The sequence below is a fragment of the Lissotriton helveticus genome, chromosome 4_1 (assembly GCF_964261635.1).
Source record: "Lissotriton helveticus chromosome 4_1, aLisHel1.1, whole genome shotgun sequence".
Classification (NCBI taxonomy): domain Eukaryota; kingdom Metazoa; phylum Chordata; class Amphibia; order Caudata; family Salamandridae; genus Lissotriton; species Lissotriton helveticus.
Genome location: NC_136063.1, coordinates 427,104,482 through 427,128,198, shown reverse-complemented (window position 1 = coordinate 427,128,198; position 23,717 = coordinate 427,104,482). Strand labels below are relative to the sequence as shown.

The following is a 23,717-nucleotide window of genomic DNA, read 5'->3' as shown; positions in this document are numbered from 1 at the left end:
CATTTCGGTCAGACAGACTCTTCTGTACTCAACCATCACTCATCACGACCTGCATGGGCGTCTTTGGATGTCCTTGTCCCCACTGGCAACAGCATAAAGTGCACCAACCGCACCCTCTAGCAACACACCACCCTCACCTCCATGGAGCACCACACCTTCCTCTTCTCCCTCTCAGTAACCTCGTGTAACATTCTCTTGTATTTCTCTTCTATCTCTTCTTTCTTCTATTTCTATTCTACTCCTTCACTTCTTCTATTCTAGAACTCTGATTGATTCATTCTTCTCCACTCGGTATATACCTCGATGAAAAACCAGGCACCTGATCAACGGACTGGCTGAACTTGCAAAATCTTTACTGAGAAAATCACAGAACTCGTCACAAGTGAATATTTCAGCCATTTCATTAATATTTTCCTTGGGGAACACAATCTCTATAGAAACGCATCCATTAAGTCCATGAAGAAAGCACTGTTGACCTGGACCGGTAAACACAAAATATCATGCCCCTGAAGCAATCCATAAATATTTGAGTAAGACTAAATAAAACCGCAGATATACAAGTGCTTGCATGTCCTCAGGTCCCGATTTTAGGCCCTACTTGTAGCATTTAAAAAAACATTTTATAGCCAACTTTATTGAAGGGTTTGCGGCAAGACACATACTATCACAGAGCACAAGAAAAAACTGCAAGTGTATAACAGTACAGCAAGCCCAGACATCAATATTTCAAAATGTTATGTTATGCACATTTATTAAGCGCACAGATGCTCCAGCGAAGGAGCGTCCTGGCGCCCGACAAGGTAGCAGCACAACATAACTAGACAATACCGTGTAGTAAAAACAGAATTAAGGGAACAAAAAAGTTTTAACGGCTCGGCGGAAGGAGAGCAAGTCACTAAGGGCGCGAATCGCCGGGGGAAGGGAATTCCAGAGCGCTGCAGCGCGGACTTGAAAAGAACGACCACCAGCCCTGCTACGCTTGAAGCGAGGGACGACCGCCAGTTCGAGGTCTGAAGATCTTAAAGGCCGGACCGGAACATAGCGGAACAATAAATTGGAGAGGATCGTAACCGAGGATCCCTTGAGAATTTTGTAGGCTACACAGAGGGCCTTGAACCAAATCCTCTGTGCAATCGGAAGCCAATGCAGCGAACGCAGGGTGTTAGCAGTAGAGCAAAATCTGGGTAATCCCACGACAGCTCTCACTGCGGCATTCTGAGTGTGCTGAAGACGGATAATTTGCGCTTGGTTCAGTCCCACTAGGAGAGAACTGGCGTAGTCCAGCCTAGAGATCACGGTAGCCTGAATCACAAGTTGCCTAGTGGAGGCATTGAAAAATTTTAGCACGGGGCGAAGTCCACGCAAGATGCCAAAACAACACGCCGCCGTACGCTTGGTATGACAGACAAAGGCAAGATTTGGATCGAGCCATACCCCAAGGTTTTTTAACTCAGAGACCGGGGTTGGCGTAGGGCCCAGGTCTGCCGGCCACCACCTATCTCCCCAGAGTTCCGTTTGTTTGCCAAAGATCATGACCTCCGTCTTACTTGCGTTCAGCTGGAGACAGTTGGAGGTCATCCAGCTGGCGACCGCCCGGAGTCCTTGTTGGAATCTGGGGGCATCCACATCCGCATCCCCGCTGATCGTGACCGCTAGCTGGGTGTCATCGGCGTATGACACCATAGTCATACCCCACTGCCTGACTACCTCAGCCAGCGGTCTCACGTAAAGGTTGAATAACGTGGGACTCAGCGAGGAGCCCTGGGGAACCCCCAGATCCAAAGGGTGGAATTTGGACTGATAAGGCGGAACGGCCACGCAAAAAGAACGGTTGGCAAGAAAGGAACGGAACCACTGGAGAGCAAGGCCGGTAACACCAGCTTCCTCCAGACGAAGCAGAAGGATGAGGTGGGACACGGTGTCAAAGGCGGCGCTCAGATCTAATAGCACCAGCGCCGCCGTTTGACCCGCATCTAGCACGGAGCGTAAATGCTCCACCATATACAGTAGAGCAGTCTCCGTGCTGTGCCCAGCCCGAAATCCATTCTGCGTTCTGTCCAGGATGTTAGCCTGAAGAAGATGGTCCGAGAGGACAGAGTTGACATTCGCCTCCGCTACTTTAGCCGGCCATGGAAGAAGTGAAATTGGACGGTAGTTCTCGGGCTTGTCACCGTCCAAAGTTGGCTTCTTAAGAATAGGCATGACCACTGCCTGTTTCCACTTAAGTGCAACTACGCCAGCTGCAAATGACGTGTTGATCAGAGAGCAAACTGGCGAGATACCGTGCGATGCTAGATCTTTAAACAAAGCCGGCCGTAACGGATCAGCCGGTGATCCTGACTTCACCTGTTGGGCCAGTTTACTAAGGCTTTCTGATGTTAGGCTCGGGAAAGAGTGTAACACATCCAAGACCAAAGGCTTAGGAGGACTGCCAGCAGAGGGGACAGTCAAGGGAAAAGCTCTGTAGATGGCATGGACCTTCTCCAGAAAGAAATCCGCCAATGCTTCACAATGTGCGGTGGAGCTCTGATGAGCCGCAGTCACCTTTTTAGCGGTTAGATCTTTCAAAACCTTAAAGATAGTTTTGGAGGGGTTAGTACTGGTGCGAAATTGCAAGGCGTGATAGGCCGCGCGGGTTCTGCAAACTGCACGATGGTAAAGTTTCACAGTGGCCGTGTACAAAACTTTTTTGTCTCTGTTATAAGTTTTGCGCCATTCCCGCTCGGCACGCCTACAGGTGCTTTTAAGCGCCCGCAGCGAATCATCGTACCATGAGCTTGGATCCCTTGTCCCACATTTGCACGAAACTATAGGAACAAGGGAATCAAGAGCCCTAGTAACCCATTCACAAAAACTATCATAGCCCACATCCACCGACTCAATTAGCCCTAGCGGGTTGGTGGACAAAAGATGGAAAAAGTCATCAAGTTTCAATTTATTCCAACACCGTCTAGGAATAGAGCGCACCATAGGTTTAAGTTGGGGCGCAGACAGAGGGCACTGGATACGTACCAAATAATGATCGGTCCAGGCCAGCGGGGGAGAAATGGAAATACTGGCTTCCGCTAGATTAGTAAAAAAAGGATCTAATGTGTGACCACCTACATGAGTAGATTGCGACACCATCTGAACAAGCTGGAGAGCCTCAAGGTCTGCAACAGTACTATGCACCGCTGGACTAGACAGATTGTCGAAATGGAGATTTAGGTCGCCAAGAATGGAAAAATTGGAACAACCAACTGCCAGCGTACTAATGGCATCTGGGAGGGCCATCCTGAAGGCCGCTTCACTCCCAGGAGGGCGATAAATCAGTAGGCCCGAGAAAGCAAAGTTGGGCGTAAAGGCGATTTTAAACATCGCGCTTTCACAGCCAGAGATTTTTTGCCCTTCCCAAACGCACGGGTAACAAGACTTAACCGCAAGTGCTATCCCCCCCCCCTCTAGAGGCTCGGTTGAGAGTATACACCGAGTACTCGGGCGGGAAGGCCAAGTTGACAACGGCCGTATCGGCGTCTTGGAGCCAGGTCTCAGTCAGACAAAAAGCGTCCGGCGACTCCTTACCTATGAGATCGAAGATGTCTTGATGATGTTTGACCATCGACCTAACATTGAGGTTCCAAATACTGAACGATGGACTTGGGCTATCTGCCACAGCGGCAGACTCATTGCAACCCCTTCTTAGGGGGGCGGGGAGGGCGAACATCCCGCATGCACATGAGAACGGGCCGCTCAGCGGGCCGACCCGCGATGCCTCACAGGTTGCATATAATTGGCCAATGGCCAGCAGCGTGTCCCTGGTATAACTCAACATCGTGTACCTCGGGTCGTCCAACGGTAAAAGCCAGGGTCCAACCACGTCCACCACGTCCTGGCGCGGACGGGCGCAGACGGGCGCAGACGGGCAGGACTCTGGCACGACTCCGGCCACGCGAAGGCACGCCCGCTACGCGATCCCGCTACGCTTGGGGAGGAGCATTAAGTAGGTGTTCCCTCGCTAGCTCATGCGCACTAAAGCGCAGGCGGATAGTAGCGCCTATCCCTACACTCACCCCTCTCAAAGATGGCGACCAAGAAGGCAACCCACCCCAGGCACCGGACCTGCCGAGCGGCGGTGAAACCACAATTACAGTGCAGGTGAGGGGGAGATAAAAACAGGGGAAACAAACTAAACAATAACGCAGATGTAAAAAAGGGCTTTTAAAATACGAGTATCAGCACAGCGCGCAGAGCGCTCCAGCAGCGGTACGCTACCTAGTCAGGGCGAGGATACCGAGGGACTCACCTTAAGTAGGTGTTCCCTCGCTAGCTCATGCGCACTAAAGCGCAGGCGGATAGTAGCGCCTATCCCTACACTCACCCCTCTCAAAGATGGCGACCAAGAAGGCAACCCACCCCAGGCACCGGACCCGCCGAGCGGCGGTGAAACCACAATTACAGTGCAGGTGAGGGGGAGATAAAAACAGGGGAAACAAACTAAACAATAACGCAGATGTAAAAAAGGGCTTTTAAAATACGAGTATCAGCGCAGAGCGCTCCAGCAGCGGTACGCTACCTAGTCAGGGCGAGGATACTGAGGGACTCACCTTAAGTAGGTGTTCCCTCGCTAGCTCATGCGCACTAAAGCGCAGGCGGATAGTAGCGCCTATCCCTACACTCACCCCTCTCAAAGATGGCGACCAAGAAGGCAACCGACCCCAGGCACCGGACCCGCCGAGCGGCGGTGAAACCACAATTACAGTGCAGGTGAGGGGGAGATAAAAACAGGGGAAACAAAATAAACAATAACGCAGATGTAAAAAAGGGCTTTTAAAATACGAGTATCAGCACAGCGCGCAGAGCGCTCCAGCAGCGGTACGCTACCTAGTCAGTATAGAATCATATCGACAGTCCATAAGAGCTACACCACCTCCCTCATATTTGGTTGTGCTTTTGAGGACAGGCACAAGTCACAAAAACTGTCTTCCCCTGATGTGCACACCAGTTAACCTGCCCTATGCCAGCACCTGATGGTGGGTAGTGTTTGCTGCTTCCAGGTACGAGCCATATCTCTCTTAGCGACCATACAGGCCACCCCCAAGAAGACTTGCTCTGCCCAGGGGCCTCCTAATTCCTTCACCAGCCCCAACAGCACATTACGGGGGCGAGTTCCAATGTGCGGGACAGGACAGAGGAAAGCACCCAACCCACTCCATCCCAGGAGGGTCTCAACACTGGACACTCCCATGCTACATGGAAAAAATCTGCTGCCGGAAAGTGCATCTCGCGCAAATGGCAGGGGCATCGGGGAGTAGGTGCTGTAAATGCTGCAGGGTGAGGTATGTCGTGCGTAGATAGTTAAATGGAACCATACGCAACCACGATGAAATTTCCAGCTCTCGGGGTGCCGTACAGGCCTCCCTCCACTCATCTTCATCCAGTTCTCCCACACAGGCCTCCCACCTCCACCTAGCCCATTCACGGCCGTCAGGGGTATGGAAGACCAGTGAATGATATATCACAGAGCTGGCCCCCTTACCCAGACGCCCATAGAAAACCTTCGCCTCAAGCGGACTATATTCGGGTAGCAAAGCGTCTATGACATCATGGGCCTGCACGGCTTGGCGTAATTGGAGGTAACAAAAGAACTGTGAATTAGACAGGGTATATCGGGTCTTCAAGTCCTGAAATGTCACGAGGCAACCTCCCCTACAGACATCCCCAGATAGGAAATCGCAATTCGGTCCCAAGGGATGAACCTGTGTAAGGTTGAGAGCTTACAAAGCATTTTCCCCACCACAGAGGGGTCATCTCGGTGAAGCGCGGTCCCAGCCGGAGAGCCGAAGAGCCGCCCTCCAGTAGGTAAGAGACACCCGCATACAAGAAGGTAGTGTGGCAGGCAGACGCGCCCCGTACAGAAGATAAAGCAGACCATGCAGGCTCATCAAGTGAATCTCTAGGCGATACACTGGGTCATCCCACCCACCTGTGAACCTGTCGTTGATCGGTACCAGGTGGGCTGCAAGGTAGTAAAGGTACATCTCTGATCAACCCAGGCCACCATCAAAGGGGGGGTCTACGCGGTGTCTGAAAATCTACTCTCTGTCTACCACCTGTCCATACAAAATTAGCAATCTTGGCAGTCAGGGAGTAAAACCATTTGCGAGCAATGGGGAAGGTATAATTGCCAAGGACATACAAGTAGCGCAGCAGGCACACCATCTTAAAAAGGAGCATTTCTTAAAGTACTTCAGGTTGAGAGGTGCTGATCAATCTGATGAAAGACTATTCCACAACTTGGTGTCCAGTGATTGCAAAGTCTGCTTTCCCGAACTCTGGTCCCGGGAATCATCTCGCATTGCTGTATTCACAATCTAATTTCCAGAATCCAAAGTTGTTTTTTGCATGATTGTGGAATCTTTGTAGCAAACGTAAATTCGAGGTTATATTGTGACTTTTTGCTCCATCCCTCACCACCTATGTGGCATGATTCTGAATATACTGTGGTCTTTTAACGGTATGAGCAGGGTCTGCCAAGATCAGAATGCTGCTGTAAGTCAATGTGGCAGCCATTCATAATGAGGATCATTGCAACTCAAACTTCTTGATCCAGATAGGGGCATAGCTTAGCTAATATATTTGTATTCATGCAATATTTTAAACATTAGTAGAGTGGTCCTGGACGCAGCGGACACATTGTACCTGGTGGCAGCTGGTTCGTGGCTGCTGCGGCGCTCGCTGGCTCACTGTCAATTTTAAAATTTGCCTTTGCTGAATTTTTAAAACTGTTAATTTTGTTACTTTCTCACCTGGCTGCTGCCTCCTCACCTACCATCACCGATCCCCTAGCCCCGGTCCGGCACGGCTGAGTGCCGCTTGTTCCGGAGGACTGACGGGGTTGCGGCCACCATCTTGGAGGGGCAGACCAGTTCCTCGGGTAGCGTTCTAGCTTTCACGCTCCCAGGACTCTTAAGCAGCATCCCATGCGCACGCGCAGCGGACGCGCGCAGCGGACGCGCCAAAGGCAAGCCCGTCTGCGCCCGTCCGCGGCCGACCGGGGCTAGGGGCACACCATTCTGCCCAGCTGATTAGATATACCCCATCACAGCTCTGCTCCTATTGGACCCCCGGTACCATTCCTCTCGCTGTATTCAACCGTGTGACTTCCTTTGGTTTGTTTACTTCACCTTCTTGTTCTCCTCCGGAGATTGCTTCCCAGCACACGCTGTTGCCTCCTACCTCACTCCTCACCACCACCCCTCCTTTTAACCCTCCAACACCGGTATTTAACATCTCGGCTGCCCTACTTAACACCCGGTCAGCTGTTCAACACCAGTACGAGCTATTCGACTATATCGACACGCATGAACCGGACCTCTTGTTTTTAACTGAGACCTGGTTCAGAGCGGACTCCCTGCCCAATGTCCTAGCCGCAGTGCCCACCTCACATTCTGCCATCCGAGTGGATCGGCCTGAGAGCAAGATGGGCGGAGGAGTAGCTTTGATAGCTCGCGCTGATCTGCATTTTCAGATTCTTCCCTCCCCCGTAATCCCAGAAGTGGACTACTTGGTAGCGCGTTCGACCTCATACCAAACCCCTCTGACCTGTGTCCTTATTTACCGCCCCCCTCAACTCACCTCATCTTTCATCCCCTGTTTCCAAGATCTCCTGGCTACTCTGGCGATAAACAATTCGTCAGTTTTAGTCCTAGGGGACCTTAACTATTGGCCTAACGACCCCGCCGAAACCTCCCACCCTAAGGATTTCACTGATCTTATGATTAGTCTCAACTTTGTACCTTACATTCATAGCCATACTCATATTCATGGTCATGCACTGGACCAAATTTGGGCCCTAAATGTCCCTACAACGTCCCCCACTATCTCTCCCTGCCCTTGGTCGGACCATTCTCTCATCTCCTTTTCCCTTGCACTATCCCCTGAGGTTAAGCCCCCGCTCCCTAAGAACATCTGGATCAGGAAATGGGGCAAAGCCGACATGCCGTCCCTCTGCTCGTCCTTATCCGAGACCAGCCCTGACCTCTCAGGCCTTGCAGCCCCAGTTCAACTGGAATCCATCAATAATTGGCTGATTCAATCGGGCGACGAATTCGCTCCCCTGAGGCGGATTACGGTCAAGCGGGCCCATGCAGCCAATAGGTGGTTTAACTCTGACCTTAAGGCGAAAAAACTAGCTGCACGGAGAGCTGAGCGAGCTTGGAGGAGAGCCTATTGTCCTCTACTAAAATCCGCATACCATTCTGTCTTACAGACTTATAAAAAAGGCATCCTTGAGGCTAAGACAGAATACTACTCAGGCAGGATTTTAGCGGCTGAGTCCCAATCCAAAGAGATCTTTGCTGCCGTCCATGAATTGGCAGCATCTGACAGAGCTACGGCAACAATCCCTCCCTCTCAACATCTTTGCGACTCGCTAAACGAATTTTTTATTGAGAAGGTCGCACGGATTAAAATTAATATACCACCTCCTTCGTCAACATTTGCTAATACGTCCCCTCCCCCTTCTATCTCCAAACTGGCTAGCATCCCCTTGCTAACCAAGGACTCACTCCTCCCTTTGCTTCGGAGGGTGAAGTCGGGCTCCCCCTTGGATTTTGGTCCCGCCCATGTCTTAAGAGAGATCTTTTCGGCCTGCCCCACCCCTCCCCTTACGTTCCTTAATGACTCACTAAGCAATGGTGTTGTCCCCACCCCTCACAAATCAGCAGTCATCATCCCGATTTTAAAAAAAGCTGGCGCTAACCCCTCGTCCCCATCTAACTACCATCCCATTTCCCTTTTGCCCTACTTGGGAAAGGTCCTAGAAACCCACGTTACGAGTACCCTGAGCACTTATGTGGAGGCAAATCATTGCCTCTCCTCCTGCCCGGCGGGCTTTCGACCTCTGCACTCCACGGAGAAGGTAGTGATCTCAGTGATGGATGGACTCCGCGAGGGTATTGACACCAACCTTCCGCAAGCCCTTGTCCTTTTGGACCTGTCCGCCGCTTTTGACACGGTGGATCATTCCATCCTTCTCACTCGTGTCAGGGCGGCGGGCATAGAGGGCTCTGCCCTCTCTTGGCTCAAATCCTTCCTGTGTGATAGGGCACAGGCTGTCCATCTCGCTGGTTTTGCTGCCTCTTCTCGAAAGGTGGAGTGCGGCGTCCCGCAGGGCTCTTCTTTATCCCCTCTTTTGTTTAATTTATACATCTATCCCCTCATTTTTATGTTGCAGCAGCTCGAGGTCACGGTGTTTAATTACGCCGATGACCTCCAGCTTATTTTTAACCTCTCTCACTCCCCCTCTTCTGTCCAGAACTTCCAAACTGTTATGTTATTCATCCAAGATTGGATGAACTGCAACCACCTCAAACTCAACCCTGACAAGACAGAGCTGGTCTTGACAGGAGGTGGTTGTAGTCCCTGGTCCCCCTCATTTTGGCCCCTTTCACTCGGTGCACCCCCCCTCCCGGTCCCTAAAGTTAAAACCCTCGGGATTTTTCTCAACTGCCAACTCTCTGTAAACCCCCAGGTCAGTTCGGTGGTTTCCTCTTGTTTCTTCTCCCTCCGGACAATCAGGAAGATATCCCGCTTCTTCTCCCTTCCGGCTCTGAAAATAATTGTGATGGCAATGGTGCTCTCGTGCCTTGATTATGGGAACATAATCTATAACGGCGCACCGGCCTATGCCATACACCGCTTGCAGCTAGTGCAAAATCAGGCTGCCCGCCTGATCCATGGGCTGCCCAAATTCCATCGAGTCACTCCATTGCTGAAATCATTGCACTTCGTCAACATTTGCTAATACGTCCCCTCCCCCTTCTATCTCCAAACTGGCTAGCATCCCCTTGCTAACCAAGGACTCACTCCTCCCTTTGCTTCGGAGGGTGAAGTCGGGCTCCCCCTTGGATTTTGGTCCCGCCCATGTCTTAAGAGAGATCTTTTCGGCCTGCCCCACCCCTCCCCTTACGTTCCTTAATGACTCACTAAGCAATGGTGTTGTCCCCACCCCTCACAAATCAGCAGTCATCATCCCGATTTTAAAAAAAGCTGGCGCTAACCCCTCGTCCCCATCTAACTACCATCCCATTTCCCTTTTGCCCTACTTGGGAAAGGTCCTAGAAACCCACGTTACGAGTACCCTGAGCACTTATGTGGAGGCAAATCATTGCCTCTCCTCCTGCCCGGCGGGCTTTCGACCTCTGCACTCCACGGAGAAGGTAGTGATCTCAGTGATGGATGGACTCCGCGAGGGTATTGACACCAACCTTCCGCAAGCCCTTGTCCTTTTGGACCTGTCCGCCGCTTTTGACACGGTGGATCATTCCATCCTTCTCACTCGTGTCAGGGCGGCGGGCATAGAGGGCTCTGCCCTCTCTTGGCTCAAATCCTTCCTGTGTGATAGGGCACAGGCTGTCCATCTCGCTGGTTTTGCTGCCTCTTCTCGAAAGGTGGAGTGCGGCGTCCCGCAGGGCTCTTCTTTATCCCCTCTTTTGTTTAATTTATACATCTATCCCCTCATTTTTATGTTGCAGCAGCTCGAGGTCACGGTGTTTAATTACGCCGATGACCTCCAGCTTATTTTTAACCTCTCTCACTCCCCCTCTTCTGTCCAGAACTTCCAAACTGTTATGTTATTCATCCAAGATTGGATGAACTGCAACCACCTCAAACTCAACCCTGACAAGACAGAGCTGGTCTTGACAGGAGGTGGTTGTAGTCCCTGGTCCCCCTCATTTTGGCCCCTTTCACTCGGTGCACCCCCCCTCCCGGTCCCTAAAGTTAAAACCCTCGGGATTTTTCTCAACTGCCAACTCTCTGTAAACCCCCAGGTCAGTTCGGTGGTTTCCTCTTGTTTCTTCTCCCTCCGGACAATCAGGAAGATATCCCGCTTCTTCTCCCTTCCGGCTCTGAAAATAATTGTGATGGCAATGGTGCTCTCGTGCCTTGATTATGGGAACATAATCTATAACGGCGCACCGGCCTATGCCATACACCGCTTGCAGCTAGTGCAAAATCAGGCTGCCCGCCTGATCCATGGGCTGCCCAAATTCCATCGAGTCACTCCATTGCTGAAATCATTGCACTGGCTGCCTGTGAGGGAGCGGGCTTTATTTAAATTAGGCTGCCTCACCTTCCAGGCCAGGATGGGCACCGCCCCTGAGTTCATATGCTCAGCCATCAAACCTTACCTGCCGGGCAGAGAACTCCGCTCTACCCACATGGCACTCCTGGCCACACCCCGCTTTAAGAAAAAGAAAGCAGGCGGGGTGAAATTTGCGGCCCTTGCACCTGTCTTCTGGAACTCCCTCCCTATGACACTCAGATCTTCAACCTCCTATCTGGAGTTCCGGAAGAACTTGAAAACCTTCCTTTTTTCCAGAGCTTTTGCCGCCTAGCCTGCCTTTTCTGTTGCTGCTGCTGGTCGTAGTCCTCAAAGCGCCATGAAACCGCTGGGTATAAGCGCGCTCAATAAATGTTTTTAAATTCAAATTTTAAATTCACGCTGCAGGCATGAAGCATTTTGAACCAAAGAAGGGTTGCATTGAGGAGGAGAGGTGATTTCAACAGTAGAACAAAACATCTTTCTAGACATTTACATACTTGTTGGAAAGCCATAGAGCCTTTACAAATTTAGTTTAGAAATTGACTGATGATGTGGACATTGAGAAGATTCCATACGTTGTTGGACAGAGTCATCAACACAGGCCTGCCTACACCCCCAGATTCTCAAGATGTTCAGGCATTGTCTGCATTTAAATTTTGAATTGAATGTGGCTAGAGGAAAGTTCTGCAGCACCCCACAGGCAGGGCCGGACAGGGTCAGAAAATAGGCCCAGGCATTTAAATAAAAGTGGCCCTCGTTTGTGATTTAGAAAGCTACAAAAGTGTCACTGTTTGAAACTGGGCAGTTTTTTCTTGTAAAGGCGCCCTATATAGATGTTTTGCAAGGTGTGGAATATTGCATGCACTTGAGCTTGCTTCAGGAAATGTTTGCTTAATATCAGGGAAATTAATAGTAAAAAACTACACGGCAGAACATAACACAGGCTCACAAACAGCCCAAAAAACGTCCAGCACACTGATCTGGTAGACCAGCCCATCGGGCATTGCCTGATTGCCTTTAGGCCAATCCAACCCTGCCCACAGGTTACCACAGCTCTGTTTTCTTGTAGGACCTGACATTGAGTTGTGTAGCTCTTTTAGAGAGGACGTCTTTAAACCACCCAATGGAACACTCAGACACCTCTGCCACCCTACCAGACTGTCCACCAACATTTTGTGGTTAGTGGTATCAAAAGTGTCTGAGTGGCTCAGTAGCACCAACAGGTCAGTGGTACCTTTGTCGACCAAGTCCATCAAAATAGAGCAAAGTGAATCCCTCTATCTGGATAAAATATAAACAATGTATCTCCCAGCAGCACCTAAGCCTCAAGATAGTTAAATAGTTTGGAGTTCACCACCATCTCCATGATCTTTGAAAAAAATGGGGGGCACTGGTGATAGGACAATAACTAGCCAGGATTAAGGGATCCAGGGGTATATTTACAAGGAAGTGGCGGAGCACGGTGTTAGCCTCCTTTGTTTAACCCTGTGCTCCGCCACTTCTGAAATGCAGAGCTGCGCCGTATTTGCAAGAATAGGGTGCAGCCTTGCATTTCCCCCTGTGTTGGTGCGAATTTAAGTGCCTTGCACCAATACAGGCACACTTGCAGCATAGTGCAATGGTGCATGCGTTGAGGGGAAGGATTGTTTATGTGCAGGAAGGCGACCTTATGATCTATATTGATAGATTTTTATGACATAATTACTCGCATATGATTAAGGACACTTAAAGCAATACAATTAAGGTATGGAGAGATATGTATGCCAGCGGAAACTTTAATGGTTCTGAAACTCGAGACCTGACCCTTTTGTAAAGTTTGATATTGTCACATCTGCACCTTTTAATTTTCCCATCCTGCATTTTGTTAATAGATCCTCAGTCATGTCAAATGACTTAGAATCTACAGGAAGCCGCAGTTTACGAAAAGAAAAGAAAGTGTTAGATAGAACTGAACAAACCCCTGTTACATCTCAGAAATGACAGTACGTCACACCAAATTGTATATCGGAACTGCTGGTCAAACCCCATGCATTTTAGCCAATTTCATGGACCGAGTAACCTATAAAAGTCCCTGTTTGACCTAATTTATTGGCGAGAGCAATCCCCCCCCACCCACCGGCCATAATAGATGCCTATTATTTCTCTTGCCAGTCTCAAGCTCACCAAACATAACATTAATTAATAGAATGTTTTATATATACCGAGTCAGAATTTCCTGCAAAACGTGCGGCTTTTAACCAAATTTCTTTGAGAAGTATGTTGTAAAATGCACTATATGCTACATTTTTTCATAACATTTCTCAATTGGAGAACCCTCTGAACCCTCCTAAGGGTTGTTCAGGTTGTTTGACGTGTGGCTGTTGCTTTATGGATATTACACTAATAGTGACTTTAGAGTAAATATTTGCTTGGATCAAACTCAAGCAGTCTAGGGTGAGTATTTTGTACACGTGTTACATGACATCCAAGGGTCTCAGCTGTGAGGAATGAAGTCTCTTTCTTAGCGACTCAGACACAGCACTAGAGTTTGTCTGCACACGTCAGTATGCAGGCCGCTAGGAGGAAAACAAGCCTTCTTATTGGAACCCGTTCATTAGTTTTATCTTTTAACAAAGAGATCCCCTGCTGAGGACGAAGAGACACTCATTAACTGATGGAGAGGTCTGGGCGTTGTTGAGACATGCCCTGGGGCACTCACTCCTGGTGACCTCTGTTTGGGCAGTAACAGCATGCTTCTCTCCAGGCTGTGACTACACAGTGTTACTCATCCGCTGTGATGCAGCATTTTCCTAAGGAAACGATGAAGCGAAGGCCACTGTTTGGTGATGCGTGTCTTCGACTGCCTTGTTAAGCATTTACATTCAGAGCAGAGGTTCAGCAAGAGCATGATCCATTATCTGGCCAGAGGTCTGCAATAGTCTTCAAGGTGAGGTGGTCTCTTCTCGTAGCTGTTAGTGGTTCTGCTGGACTGTCACAGTTGTTGCCCGGTTCATCGTGATAGAGGGGATCAGTACCTTCATAGACTATTCCACTGGGGAAAGATTCCCAGAACTGAACGGAACACTTCATTAAAGCAAGCAGGTTGGGAAGCACTCTGGAATGGACTCATTACTGCCCCAGATAGACTCCGCACTGACTTGCACCTTGAACGATTTTGCCCCGCAGTGTATCCCTCATTAACAGAGTTTTTTGGGCGTGAAGGTGTCGCTAAGAAGTAAGCCTAGAGAACATGCCCAGTTGGTACAAAGATTGCTTCCAGCTGCTTCCAATCCATAGCTTGGGGATGTCTTAGCGAGTCTAGGCGCTTTAGGCAAAGTCTCTTTCAAGCACCCACAACGCAGGCTGGCACAGGTTTCTCATCATGAATTGTGGCTCATATCACAACAACCAGTTGGGCTGCTGGTCTTTAGGTACTTCCATGCATTTCTCTCTAGAGTATCTTCTTAATTTCCCAGAGGAAACCCAGGGAAAGGAATTCGGTGACAATGAATTGACCCAAATGTTCCAGTTAGGATCAGACAAGGAACCAGTGGGCATTGCCTCAAACCTTTTTAGTTCTGAGCAGAAGGGCTAAGATCAGCTACCGCATAAAGTCCTAATTCCCAAAAACATTTTTAGTGAGCAGAATATTGGCATATATGTAGAAATATGAGACCATGGGTTGGTGCAGGGTTCAGATCACAGAAAGTCTTTTCTCAAAAGGTGCCATCCAATGGAATTTGGACTAGCCTCTTGGCTGAGAACAAAGCCTATGGCAAGGTATATCCTTCACATGCTTTGCTTCTCATCACTAGGCCAGCCACTTTGATTCTTGATGAAGGATAAAGGCATGAATGGACAAGTGACAGAGAAGTGTATTCACTAGCTATATTCATTTGTGCAGCAATTAAAAAAAAGGACAGTTATTCCCTTATGAATTAATTCCACGTAACGCTTTATATTTCCAAATGGTAATTTTGTAAAATGGGGAAAAAGTTTACTTCTTCTGGGCTAGAGTGGCTTGTTCATTAGAGTGTTGGGACTCCAGACTTCTACTGCCACAAAATGATAAGGCTGCAGTTTGCTATAGGATAACAGTTTCTCCAAAACCAGTGATATTTTCGGCCTGGTTACATGATCTAAACTCTCAGCAGGAGTCATAATTCAGATATAAAAATTGCAAACGTTGGGAAATGCTAGGGGAAACACCCTCAATGTACTACAAAGAGATGGCAATAGATAGAGATAGCATTAGGTACAGTTAGTATTAGAAGAAGCAATATTTAGGCCTAGCAAAAGATGGACAGGGTATAATTCAAAAAGCAGCAGATAAAGAATTCATGATTGAATGAATAGTTGTTTGTAAAGTGCATAGGGACTTCAAAGAGATACCCTGGCACTAATACACTTGAATGTGCAAAACTAGGAGAAATGCATTTTGTAATGGTTTGACAATCAACCAAGTGTTTAATGCCCTATTAAAGGTTATATCATTTGTGAGAATGTGCAAATGAATAGGCAAGGAATTCCAGATTAAGCCGATAAAATGTAAACAGACTGCCTCCAGTTCTAACCAGGCGAACCCAAGGAATGGCCAGCAAATTAGCAGGGGAGTATGCCAGATGGAGTATAGTTTTTTAAACTGGGCATTGTGAAAAAGCTTTAAAGTTATAAATGGCTCCATGGCAGATGCACAAGCTTTTAAAAACCTTCCTGTGAACTGGGAGAAAATGATGCTCCCTCGGGTGTTGACTTATATGCTCTCAACGGAGAAGACCAAGTACTAAACTAGTAGCAATATTCGGATGTATGACGTTACAACGCATACTTTTACCACGCCTACCATTACCACGCAATTTTTACAACGCAGGATCCATTACAACGAAGTACCATTACCACGCATGTATTTACAACGCATATACCTTTACAACGCATACAATTACAACGTAAGTATTGGTAAGTATATAATATTTTTTTTAATTTAACTTAATTAAAATTAATATAATGTAATTTAATGTAATGTAATTTAATGTAATTTAATTTAATGTAATTTAATTTAATTAATTTAATTTAATTAATTTAATCAATTTAATTTAATTTAATTTAAATTTAATTGTATTTAATTTTTCCCCTGTACCCTTTTACCCAAAAACCCAAAACTGACCCTGAACCCTAAAAATACCCATTTACCCAAAAACTGAAAACTGACCCTGAACCCTAAAAAACCCCTTTACCCACAAACTAAAAACTGACCCTGAACCCTAAAAATACCCCTTTATCCAAAAACTGAAAACTGACCCTGAACCCTAAAAATACCCCTTTACCCAAAAACTGAAAACTGACCCTAAACCCTAAAAATACCCCTTTACCCAAAAACTGAAAACTGACCCTGAACCCTAAAAATACCCCTTTACCCAAAAACTAAAAACTGACCCTAAACCCTAAAAAAACCTTTACCCAAAAACTGAAAACTGACCCTAAACCCTAAAAATACCCCTTTACCCAAAAACCCAAAACTGACCCTGAACCCTAAAAATACCCCTTTACCCAAAAACTGAAAAGTGACCCTGAACCCTAAAAATACCCCTTTACCCAAAAACCCAAAACTGACCCTGAACCCTAAAAATACCCCTTTACCCAAAAACTGAAAACTGACCCTGAACCCTAAAAATACCCCTTTACCCAAAAACCCAAAACTGAGCCTGAACACTAAAAATACCCCTTTACCAAAAAACCCAAAACTGACCCTGAACCCTAAAAATACCCCTTTACCCAAAAACCCAAATAATATTTTTAATAAAATAATATACTTACCAATACTTACGTTGTAATGGTATGCGTTGTAAAAGTACCTGCGTTGTAAATACATGCGTGGTAATGGTATGCGTTGTAATGGATCCTGCGTTGTAAAAAATGCGTGGTAATGGTAGGTTGTTGTAAAAGTTGCGTTGTAAAGGTTGTATACCGCAATATTCTGGTGTAGCAGAGGCTGCTAAATAGCTTATTGACAAAGGCCAAGCTATGTGGCATGTACATAGGTAAGTCAAGAAAAAATGGATTACAGTTTTTATTTAGGCAAACAAAAGCAGCATCTCGCAAAGAGTTTGAAAGATTAAGGAACAAGAGGGCAGTTTGGAAATTTGAGGCATAAACAACATAATGGTAAAAAATAATGCCAAGGTTATGGAGGCAGGATAACCCTAGAGCTGGGCCATCAGGTATTTGACCTAGACGAATTCGGCCCTCTGAAGGCAGTTATCTTGGTTTTATCAGAATTTAGCTGAAAGTAACTGGAGATTGCACCATAACTGTTGAAAATAGCTCGTAATGCACATAGCTTGGAAACAGAACTCACAAGGCTGGAGACTGCTCTTTGGGAGAGACAGAAAATATGCTATATAACATACCTGGAAGAAATATATGTATGTTTGATCATGTAAAATGTGCAAACATATCTGTAAACCAATGAAGCACCATAGAATATGGAAGAGGGAATGCAGTAGAAGCAAGGGCAAGTAAAACTTGCTTCAGGTAACACCCAATGGTGTGGAACTGGTTGTTGTCATCTAAGATGTTCTTTGAAAAGATGAGTCCTCAGCTGCTTCCTGAAGAAAAGGATTGACAGAACTTGACGGATCTGTGTCGGATGGTGTTCCAGAATCTGAGTGCACAGCAGAAGAAGGCGGCCTGGTCGTTTCATTCCTGCATTTCCTCATTAAAGTTTGGTGATGCTCCTGCTGCAAGTGCTGCTTTTTCTACTGCACTTCTTGACCATGTTGTCATGCAGCAGAAGCCTAGAAGGTGACACATCACGTCTTGAAGGAGTGAGCAGAAAGAGTCAGTGTCTTTCCTAAATAATGTTTGTGATCTTGCCATATTCTTTCATGCTTTTGATGAGACATGTGGCTGCATGAAGGACAATCTTAAATAGTGTAAAATAGGCACCTGGGATGACCACAAGAAGGGCGTTGTGACAATATAAGCGGAACATGGGCCTGGATCATTCTGAATTCTAAATTGACAAATAAAAGCTACAGAAGAAGCTTGATTGTGGTAGGTTTTTAGAACAGAGATGTAGAAAGAAAAAGGAGGATTTATTGGTGGCAAAGATGGCAATTGAAAATAAAAGCTAGTAGTAGGAAGAGATGAAGGGCATGAGATGGACATCAAGAAGAAACTATAGAAAATTAGATAACAAAATCTATAGATTTCAGACAAAACACATAGATAGTGAGAGACCAATATAACTCAAATACAAATAGACAGAAATAGTGAGGTATTGCTAGCGAAAAGAGACCGAGGTAGTTCATGAGAAAGAAAGCGGTAGAGAGGGCAAGAGAACAACATTATATGTTGGTAGCAATAGATAAATCTAGCTTTAGTGAGAAAGGCAGAATAGGACGAACACAGAAAGCCAGTATTTGGGGAGACAAGTGTATAGTAAGACATTACAGAACATTTACATTGCATATATCAAGCATTACAGATTACTTTATGAAATATTTTTGTAATAGTTGTAAGGCCATGTTATGACCCTCCAGCATAAATCAATACATTAATAAGGAGTGTGAGAGCTATTGATGTCGTGACTAGTGGGGATGATGCCATGGCTCTTTTTCTAGAGGCTTAGTTTGTGGGCTGTTCTGAGTGTTCCGAGGCATGCGGTACAACTTAACCGCATGCGTGCGGCATGATTTCCCCCCGTACGCTGGATTTTGCGGATTCGCACTTTACATGACGAGCTGGGCTCGTCATGAGCGTGCGAGGAGGCTACCTCATGACGAGCCCAGCTCGTCATGAGCGTCGAAGGGGTTAAGTTGAGGAGAAGGATGTTCCCGGGGGGTGGTGTCAGGATGGAAAAGCAACCAAATCTTGAGGCGGCACAAGGAATTTATTAGGCTACTGAATATCGATTTAAGAGCTAGCCATGGATCTAGAGATGTCTGCACATAATAAAGAGGAGGCAGATATGGCACAAAGCCGTAGAAGGAGTTTAACCCAAGAAGTTTTACATCTTCAGCCAGCTTAGACAGAGGTGGTGAGACTGAGATCAGTAGAAGATGTGAGGGAGGAATAAAAGAAATGAGAATGATGAAGACGGTAAGATGGATGGCAATAGCATGAAAGATAGAGCTAACAAAACAAAGCATAATAAAACAGATATAGAAGTGTCGAAATTGACTTCTGCCATGGAGTGGTGTGCTAAGATTTAGGAACCCATGTGCAGAGCCAGAGGATCTCGGTAGAAACATGATAAGATAATGGTGTAATGGTGGATTTATTTGGGGTTAGCAAACGAGCATTGAAGGGAGGGGGTGTTAGTTGTGTGTGGCGGGGGCAAGGGCTGGGGAGAGTGAGAGAAACACTGGGTGTGCTTCCTTGTAAACATGTGATGTTATGGTTATTTCAAACTTAACAGAGTTGGGTATGAAAAAACAAATATAGAAGACATGTAGATTGCTAAATGGATAAGAATACACATAATCCTGATCATATCGAACTTTATATTATGTTCACTACGACCTTTATTGTTTATCTGCTCCTTACACTTCTAAGAACACAGTGCCCTGCCATACCATGACCATAGCACTTACCATATATCTCTAAATTTACCATGGTACATATAACTTAAATTCGTTGAGCTTTTCTTACATTGCAGCATTTGATTGTTATAAATATTGCTGAGTGGTTATTGTGAGTGGATCTATGACCTGATATAGGGGTTAGAACACAAAAACCAATAACATATCTTCTTGTGTTCGTTTTGTATATCTTTTGCAGATGCACCAAGCTTTGACGAATAAAAAGAGATTTCATTCTTCGCATCATTCCTGGCCAGGCCCTATTCTGCTGCACTATTTAACAGTCTAATTCCGGAGGTGTTTTGGGGATCAAACATCTAAAGTATCAAACGCCATATTACCAACAAGATACTATCCAAGAATAGAGCTTATTTCAAGTACTTTCTGGAAGACAAGTTGCCAAGACTTCAACAAATTGATGCACTGTGTTAATTTTGCTGAACCACCAAATTGTGCCTGCTAGACTAAGCCACCAGACAGTGAGATGGTGTTCCTAGAAATAGGCACTATACTTTGTACAGTAATATTTAAACTGGGTATATATAAAGATAATTGGTATCTATCTTTAAGGAATATTTGGTGCTGAAAAGAATAGTACTTATGTTAATGTTGTACTGTCCTTTGATCATTTTTGAAAATGCAATGTAAAATATGAAAATCGACTTCCAGACATCACAATCTAGAATCACTAATGGAAAGTCAACTAAGGTCAGAAGCAGCAGGAACCTGTTGGCTGCAGCCAAAGCCGTTTAAATCCTCTGGTATATACAAAACCAATACTCATGTATAAATGGGTGGAGTTAAAAAAAACTGAAGTTGCCTGAAAAACCACCCCAAAAAAATGGGAATAGTTCAGTTGTTTTGCCCAGCCTAGGAAGAAGTAAGTATACCAATGTTGGTAAAATTAGTGGGCAAAAACAGGAAGAGTTCAAAAAGAGTCCATGTTGGGTCCATGTGAAAAAGTGACACAATTCCATGTATGTAGTCTATAAGATGTGACAAGTGGGCCCTCAGGTTTCAGAGTACAGAACAGGGAGTTTCAAGCTAAATGACAATAACAAACTCAAGAGAAGCTTCACAAAAGACACTAGATTTTGAGACCTTGGATATCTTGGTAAATTGTTCTCTATAACAATAGCATCCAGGGTAAAATAAATATTTTGTATGAATAAGGGGAAATGCTTTTAAAATTACTGATATTACAAGCTTGTCTGATGCCACCTTCGGTGACTAGGATTAATGAGTAATATTATGGCACTTACAGTATTTGTTGGGAGATGTAAGTGTATATTATAGTAATTATAATTCTGGCCCTGTTGCCTAGAACAAACGACAAACTGTATTGTCTCTTGGTAGAAATAAATACAGGGTACTAGGACCTAATAAGGACTTGTCCAAGATTAGAAGAACCAGTCACACTAATGAATGCCAATGTCATAAATCTATGTCAGAGGCGGATTAAACCATATGTCAGAAACTCAGTAAGAGTTTCCGCAATTCATTAAAGACAAAATAAGGCCTACCTAGCTATGAGAGCGCTCCTCCACACCTTTCAGAAGGTGATTAGTCTGATGCTTTAAAAAAAAGAAAAGCATTGATGCATTTCAGTAACATTCCTAGGACCTTCTGACTTTTTTAAAATCACAAAACATCAAAGATAACATCATCTGTAACACTATTTTCTACCACTACCCTCCCATTGCTCCACCAATGCTTCATTCTGTATTTTGCACAGTCAGTCCAAAGCCGTAGGAAGAATTATCAGCCTTACCTCACAGATCTAAAGCTTCTATCCATCCAATCCTGCTATATCCAAATACCTGGCTGATCTAATTACTTCCCTCATTTGCAATTGATCTGACGTCTGCGATCAACTCGTTCCTATAGGAGAGCATTATTCGAGAAACTCTGAAGCACACCATCTGCAATCTTCTCCTGACGAAACCAAGAGCTGGTCGGAGGACTCTGGTGATACCAGTCTGTAACTTGCCATTGTGTAGCAAGATCCTGGAGATGGAAGTGACTAGCCAACTCTTGTATATAGTGATTATAAACATCATTATTAATCATAATTGAATTCATGTCTTCAAGGGGTACAGAATCAAACCTTCAACTCAACAGATCAGAACTCCCATTCTCCTTGGATGAAAGCAAGAACTTAACCCTGATAGTGCTTGGCTCACCATCCGCATCTTAGAATTCCATTGCTCTTCCCCGGTTTGAAGAAGGCGCTAGAGTATACGGCTCCACCTTGGAATTTATCAGATCCTTTTTATTCACCCATGACAAGTCAGAATCGTGAGCCTTTGAGTCATCCTCTAACATGGTAACATGCAGCCTTCCCCAGCCTTCTTCCCTTTCCTACCTCCTATTCAACATTTACTTGTCATCTGGCTCACTTCATAGACCAAGGTCACGCCATTGCCTTGCACCAATTGCCTTTTATCTAGTCCCCAAACTTAGGTCTAACTTCTTCCACAACTATGGAACATTGAAATCCAGTTCAACTTCAAACTCTCTCACATCGTTATCGAATAAAAGAACCAAAAACACCGGTCGACAGCTTTCCCTGCTACAGAATCCTCTACCTCTCTTCCATTTAGACCAGTGACAACAGTAGTGCGTTATAATAAGTCTTAATTATTGCAATATCATCTACACAGGACTCCCAGAGAAAGTCAGCAACAGGCTTCAAAGGCTTCATAACCAGGCAGTCAGAATGTGCCTGAATTAATGGAGGCGGGACAACATCAAATCAGCTTTGAAAGTGCCTCACTGGATCCCAGTGGAGGCAAAAATTACATTTAAGGTCCTCTTCACTGTGCACAAAACATACTTGGGCAAGGGACATGAAGAAACCTGCTTTCAACTTTGACATTCAGAGGTGCCTGTGATCATCACCTGCACACCTAATCTCGCAAAGAGCCTACAAACTGCTGAAACATGGAGAAAGACCCTTGGAAGGCGCGGCCCCAGGTTCTGGATGGATGGAGCTCGAGCTCTAACCAGTTGCCGAAGGATGTTGCGATGAAGATTTTCAGTTTGGGTCTCTCTTTCACAGACTGAACTCTAACTGCTCTCCACTCCAATTGTACCTTTTCTGATTCCATCAAGTGTCTGAAATAACCAGAAAGGAACAGCAAGTAGAGCTCTGCAACTCTCCTTAATTTTAAATAACTTGTTTACACCCATGTTTTTATCAGACTCCCAAGGATGTGAAGGCAGACATCTATGCACTATGATTCAGACCTATGTTAGTGACCTTCAAGTTGCACTTACATTTTGATAGCAAGCATACCGTGTCTCACAAGCTGTGATGTAAGCTGGTTGAATTTTATGAATAGGACATGCCACACAAATGTGTTAATGACTGTTCTTGTCAGTTCAGATCATGTAGATATTTGTGTAAAATTACTGTGTAGTCTAATTTCAGAGTTAGCTAAAGCAAGACATTGTGCAGTGGTGCTTAGAATATCAGACTTTTAATAGTTTCATTAGTTCTTGTATCATAATCATATTCAGAGCTTGTGCTTTCATGTGTCAGTTGGATGGTACCTGTGTGTTATGAACTCACTTATCTGTAGTGTGAAGGACAGCAGCATCCAACTAATTAATCATTTTTGTTATTTATGAACTGTTTAAAAATACTTACCTACCAATATAGGGCACATTTTAAAAATGCAGAGTAAAGAGCTAAAATTCCAAAGACAAAATATAAATGATCTGTTCCAAAGTTCTTTTTAAAAATGTTGTATTAATAAACAGAATGTCATGCAACAGCATAGGACATTACAAATTTCAGTGATGGAAAATAGAAGATACCAGACTGTGCACTTGTACATTAAAAAGGAAATTCCAATGCCTTTGTTCTTTTTGTTCACCATGGAAGTATATATAGTGGAGGCAAAAGAGTAGAGCAATTCTCCAAATTTAAAGCCAAGAGAATCTGAATTTCAATAAAGACACGGTGGCTAACATTATGCATTATTCCTTTAATGCCTCTCCGCGCAGCACTTAAAAGTTATGCATCAAAAAGAAACAATTCCAGAACAGAGCATTCCTGGCATATA

The 23,717-nt window shown here is 45.5% G+C and overlaps 1 protein-coding gene across 2 annotated transcripts in view; it reads left to right on the top strand.

Moving 5' to 3' along the window:
• Window positions 1–23,506, top strand: part of LOC144828629 (uncharacterized) — a 160,888-nt gene extending 137,382 nt beyond the window's left edge. For both annotated transcript variants that reach the window (XR_013610499.1, XM_078686981.1), the window contains one exon: window positions 19,847–23,506. Coding sequence is in view for 1 of the 2 variants with exons in the window: in XM_078686981.1 (XP_078543107.1) it covers window positions 19,847–19,869 (23 nt within the window). In the remaining variant the exon portion in view is untranslated. The remainder of the gene's footprint in view (window positions 1–19,846) is intronic.
• Window positions 23,507–23,717: the final 211 nt, after the last annotated feature.